Below are 6,000 nucleotides of genomic sequence, written 5' to 3'. Positions count from 1 at the left end.
GGAGACGGACACCGGGACGCTGTCTTTCTGCCACGTGTGCTTCGAGCTGAGCATAGAGGGTGAGCGTGAGCTTCTCGTCAAGTTCGCTTGGTGCTGAAATGACACCACTGAGACTGGAAATGGCTGTTATTTATGTAGCCGTCATGCGACTTCGCTCAGATAAGTGCTTCTGATTTGAAAGAGCAGCGTTCTCCAACTTTTTAATCACCAAGCCTGCGCTTTCCTGGCTCGATGTGCCGCCTTTGCGTGTAATGAGTGAACGGCTTATTAGAGCGGCTGCGTTTCTCCTGACGCCACGATTGGGATTCAAACCCAGACGTTCGTACAGTGCACAGATTGATTTTTCCAAAGAAACTAATTGCTTTACTTTTAGCTCTGCTGCTTGGTTTAGGAGTATTTTTAAACAGTTGACTGTGTTCATACTGGCTTCTTACTTAAGAAGTTTATTGGTATATATTTCAAGCGCAGGGAGTCGATTCTTCTGAATTTTCAACTTAACAGAGCAACGAAATCATCACCCTGTGAAATAATGAAGCGCGTTGAAATTAGTCAGGCAGTGCTTGTTTTAAGTCACAGAATTGGTCCGTTTATTTGCATTTGATTTGTAGTTACATGTGCTGATTTATGAAAATGAGACCTTTTGATTGTAAGAATGAGTTCCATGTCACTGAGAAAGACCACGTCTTCTCCTATAAATTGGTTAAAGTAAAGAAACCTGAACCTGAATGTGGTTCTGTTTGGTATGTAGAGTTGGTTCTGGCCCTGTGTGTATATACGTGATATATATAATATAAAAAAAATATATATTTATGTTTCAAAAGTTTTTCTTCTTAACAAAGATGGTTAGTCAGTAAAGACTGAGTGTTTATGGTTCTACATAGAACCAGTGACCCATTTGCATGCATAAAAAGTTCTTGCATGGTGAAATGGTTCTTCAGATTGATGGACCATGTCACCATGCCAAGCACTTTTCAAGTCATTGAGTGTTTATGGTTCTGCCTAGAACCTTTATCTTTCCTGAAGGACCCTTGAAGAGTCCTTCCTTTTTAAATACGTGCAACATTGTTTTAAGAGGGGAAACTGACCCTAATTAGAGTTTGGGAAATGCCTGTAGGTGAATTGGACCAATCAGAGGCCACAAAATCTCCATGTGTGACATCACAGCCACAGCTTACTGGCAGTTTGGCACACTGCGTTCAAAAAACGTGGATATTCTGGTCAAAATATTCCAAATTGCGTCAAGTCTGAGTCTCTTTAAATTTCAGTTGCAATATTAGTTGGAAAAATCCCAGTTAGATCTTTTCCCCAAATCGTTTAGGCGTAGTTGAATATCAGAACGGGTCAGAATACACATCCCTAGTAAGTGCTGAAGAGGAGCTTTTCTGTGCCAGGGCAAGCAAGATGACCCCTACCTCAGCTTCAGCTTTCACTTTGAGCCGCGTCTTCCCAAGTAAAGGGATTTTAAACCACGGGAATGAACGTTCCCAGTCGGCTGGCTGTTTGGCTTGTACTGCTGTGGAATGTTCCCGCTTGGCAGTTACTCTTCTGACCGGTTTCACTCCCGACTTGGCCAAGCTGGCTTCTCTCGTCTTGTTTGGTTTAATTGTTTTTAAGCGCTGCTCTTTGCATAATCGCCCTCCTGATCTGGTTTTCCTAGCATTTGATCAATAATGCGTAGGATATCCAGGTCAGGTTGTTGGTTGTTGTGCTTAGTGGATTCGGTTGCAGATTGTGAGTCTGTCTGTTTTGCTTCTACTGAGCGTGAAGAATCTCTGTGGACATGTTTGTGTCTCTGGTTGTGTAGCCTTATGTAATAATATGACCGATCAGGCGGGGTCAGAGGACTGTGTGTCTCAGCGACTGTAACGCAGAAAGGCATGACTTGATTGTGCTTTCCATAGACTTACCTAACAGAGTAAATCACAATATAATACACCGGTCAGGCGTAACATCATGACCACCTCCTCGTTTCTCCACTCACTGTCCACTTTATCAGCTCCACCTACTGTATAGCTGCACTCTGTAGTTCTACAGTTACAGACTGTAGTCCATCTGTTTCTCTGATACTCTGTTACCCTGTTCTTCAGTGGTCAGGACCCCCATGGACCCTCACAGAGCAGGTACTGTTTGGGTGGTGGGTCATTCTCAGCGCTGCAGTAACACTGACAAGGTGGTGGTGTGTTAGTGTGTGTTGTGCTGGTTTCAGTGGTTCAGATACCTGGGGGTCCTGATCACTGAAGAACAGGGTACCTGTAGAGTAAGTGGGGCTGATAAAGTGGACAATGAGAGTAGAAACAAGGAGGTGGTCAGAACGTTACGCCTGATTGGTGTATATTGGGCTTGAAAAGAACTAATTGGATGTTATCTAATGAAACTTTTAAAAAGTTGGCCTGAATCTGATTTGGATGGATGGATGGATGGATGGATATATTATCTTTTATATGTGATCTGTATGCGACGTCAGTCTGAACAGATCAGCTCCTAAACTGACCCAAAAGAACAGGGCGTCACGCAGCTCATCCAGAGGTAAACAGTCACGAATGCCAACAAACGCCATTCGCTCCCAGAGGATTCAGCTTCATCTTCTCCAGAGACGGGAGCCTCATAAGTTTCCAGTGGTTGTCAGCTGGGCTCAACACCCAAAATGTGTTTGAGCTCGACGTAAAAATAGGAAGTTACCACTTCTTTGGTTCGTGTCCTCGGATTTTAAACCATACCATCAAAATCTCGGCGAGCACGGAGGGTTTTGGATGAGTCCCTTCTCATTTTTTTGTACAGAAACATCAGCCCAGATGTTGAGGAATCCTCAGCAGAGCGGAACTATGATGGTTGAGTTGGATTGATGTAAAAGCCGCGTGAATTCTGATCGGGCTGTTCAGACGTTGCATAAAGGATACGGATCGGATTTCAGTACCACGTACAAAAGCGTTTCGCATCAGAATTGAGATGAGTGTCGGATTCGGTGTGTTTATCTGTTCACACTGATGCAAAAATGTCACATCTGTCTCACATGTGAAGAAAAAGATCAGATCTGGGTCACTTTTACCTGCTGTTTGAACCAATCCTTAGATTTAGCTGCTGTTCTTGAACAGGGACGGCTGAAACGTGAAGGAGTACGATTTTTCCATCTCATGTCCGGCTAAAAATGAAATAAACGATGACAAAAATTAAACTTCTAATTTTCATCCACTGATTTCTGACCCATCACAAACAGGTTGGCTTAATAAAATCCCTGCACCAGTCGTCATGAAGAACAGGACGGACAAATTAGAAACGGTGAACGTCGCTGCGCCCACTGTATATTTAACTAGAGCAAGCTAGACGGGGGGAAGAGAGAGTGGGTTTAGAGAGAGAGAGACAGAGACGAAGACAAAGAGAAACTAAGAGAGAGACGAGCAGGGAGGGTCTGAACGAAGAGAGCACTGCGGTTTGACCTAGAAGCCGCCTTACTGAGCGAACGCAGCCAGTCAGACCACAAGCGTTGTGCTGTGAGTGATAGCAAATGGCCCCATGTCTCGGCACAAGAGCGACTCGCCTCAGGGGAGGACGGACCGCATCGCGTCTTCTGCCCAGCGTGACCTCACACTGTACCACTCGCGGCAGCATTTTCCAGCTAGAAGACACGGCGCTGCCTCAGCAGTTTAGTCTAGTGCAGCTCGACTCTACCCGCCCTGCCTGATATAAGACCCCTTCAGCACCTTCAGCACCTTCTTCTGTTGCTCGGTTTAGCCAGGGCGAAAGACAAGCGTGCACAGCATGTTCACACACACACACACACACACACACACACACACACACACACACACACACACACACACACACACACACACACACACACACACACCTACACCTGCTCACCGAGATAAACACACAGCTGTGCTCTGAAGTTTTTTGATGGTGACCTTGTTTTTTTTGACTCCTCTTCCCTTTGCAGTTTCATTTCCTCGCTTTGCCTTCCCCGGACTCTTTGTTTTGAGATTGAGAAATACGTTCTAAAGGCCGGTGATTTCCAGAACTTCAGTGACGAGTTCGCTTCAGAACGTGTGCTGCGCTGTGTCTTTGAGCTCTCTTGTGGTGTGTGTGTGTGTGTGTGTGTGTGTGTGTGTGTGTGTGTGTTGTCCGTGGTTGCCAGTAGCTGGAATAATAGGGGCTATTTTTACGGTTCAGTTAGTGGTTCCGCTCTTTGTCCCTTTCCTGTCCCGCTGGTGTTGTTGTGCATGTTAACCTATCAAAGTGGAGAGAGCAGTGAGGTCTAATAATACATAGTTTCCTGAAAGCTCCTGTGTTCAGAAGAACTAGACCTGTTTATCACCGTAAAGACCACCAGTTAAGTGATACTTTTTTGATCCCACAAACGGGGAAATTCCACCTCCGCGTTTAACCCATCCGTGAAGTGATACACCACATACACACTAGTGAGCACACACACACACACTAGGGGGCAGTGAGCACACTTGCCCGGAGCGGTGGGCAGCCCTATCCACGGCACCCGGGGAGCAGTTGGGGGTTAGGTGTCTTGCTCAAGGGCACCTCAGTCATGGACTGTCGACCCTGGGGATCAAACCGGCCACCTTCCGGTCACAGGGCCAGATCCCTAACCTCCAGCCCACGACTGCCCCTTATATAAAGTATAGCATTGCTGTACTCAGTGTAAATAAACCTACTTCACTTTTAATGCAAGTCAGTGGAACCAGACTTCTTTTCTTCTGATTTTGGCTTCGTTTGTTTTGGTCCATTCTTTATGAAATTTACACACAATGTAAAGAGCAACAAGTATTTTCAAATTCTGTTAAAAATTGAAATGTGATTAAAAAAAATGGAGATATGAAGTTTTCTGGTTTCATAAGTAAACCGATGAGGCGATTCTGACCTCGTTTCTGCGCTCATTGTCCACTTTATCAGCTCCAATTACTGTATAGCTGCACTTTGCATTTGGGTGGTGGGTCATTCTCAGCACTGCAGTGACGTTGTGGTGGCGTGTTAGTGCGTGTTGTGCTGGTACGAGTGGATCAGACACAGCAGTGCTGCTGGAGTTTTTAAACGCTGTGTCCACTCACTGTCCACTCTATTAGATGCTCCTACCTTATCGGTCCACCTTGTAGATGTAAAGTCAGAGACGACAGCTCATCTGCTGCTGCACAGTTTGTGTTGGTCATCCTCTAGTCCTTCATCAGTGGTCACAGGACGCTGCCCACAGGACGCTGCCCACAGGACGCTGCCCACAGGACGCTGCTTTAAAAACTCCAGCAGCACTGCTGCATCTGATCCACTCGCACCAGCACAACACACACTAACACACCACCAGTGTTACTGCAGTGCTGAGAATGATCCACCACCCAAACAGTACCTGCTCTGTGAGGGTCCATGGGGGTCCTGACCACTGAAGAACAGAGGTGATCTCTGCTTTAAAGGAGAAGTGGCGATGGAGAGACATCTCAGCAGCAGACCCTGATTCTCTTACATAATAGCAGTGGAATGTGTGCTTGCGCAGTAGCGTGTCAGACTCGATCTCAGCCGGAGAGAATGTCTGCATAACAGAACGTTCCAGAGACCGGGAGCGCTGCAGCCGTGCCGAAGCCTTGTGTGTTTTGTGTATTTTCGTGTGTGTGTGTGTGTGTGTGTGTGTGTGTGTGTTTGCAGGCATTGTGTTATGAAGCGCTGCTGCATTGTGGCATGAACTCTTCACCCTGCAGGTGTAAAGCTCTCCGATTCTCTCTGAGGCTGAAGCCGTGGGAATACACACGCTGGAAGTTTGCTGAATGTGCGCTCTCAACCTCGCGGATGTGTCTGTGCGAGAGGCCGCGGTCAGAAAGACCGTGTTATTTCGGTAATGGCTCCGCCTGGACCGCACTAATCGTCCGTTTTCAGCCTTAATTGCGGGCTCTGAAGTGAAGCCTCTTCAAAAGGGGAAAAACATTGCGCTGAGTGTCACGTACGATGGCGCTAATGTGGCACGTCACGTTCCTTAATTGCCTTGCAGTCAGTTCTGGGCTGAAACCC

The 6,000-nt window shown here is 46.5% G+C and overlaps 1 protein-coding gene across 2 annotated transcripts in view; it reads left to right on the top strand.

The window, feature by feature from the left end:
• c18h21orf91 (chromosome 18 C21orf91 homolog) overlaps positions 1-6,000 on the top strand; it is a 30,164-nt gene that overhangs the window by 4,501 nt on the left and 19,663 nt on the right. For both annotated transcript variants that reach the window (XM_017722482.2, XM_017722481.2), the window contains exon 2: positions 1-59. This exon is cut by the window's left edge and continues 73 nt beyond it. In XM_017722482.2, coding sequence (XP_017577971.1) covers positions 1-59 — 59 coding nt within the window. The remainder of the gene's footprint in view (positions 60-6,000) is intronic.

This window comes from Pygocentrus nattereri, chromosome 18, assembly GCF_015220715.1.
Source record: "Pygocentrus nattereri isolate fPygNat1 chromosome 18, fPygNat1.pri, whole genome shotgun sequence".
Lineage (NCBI taxonomy): Eukaryota > Metazoa > Chordata > Actinopteri > Characiformes > Serrasalmidae > Pygocentrus > Pygocentrus nattereri.
This window is presented reverse-complemented; position numbering and strand designations above follow the sequence as displayed.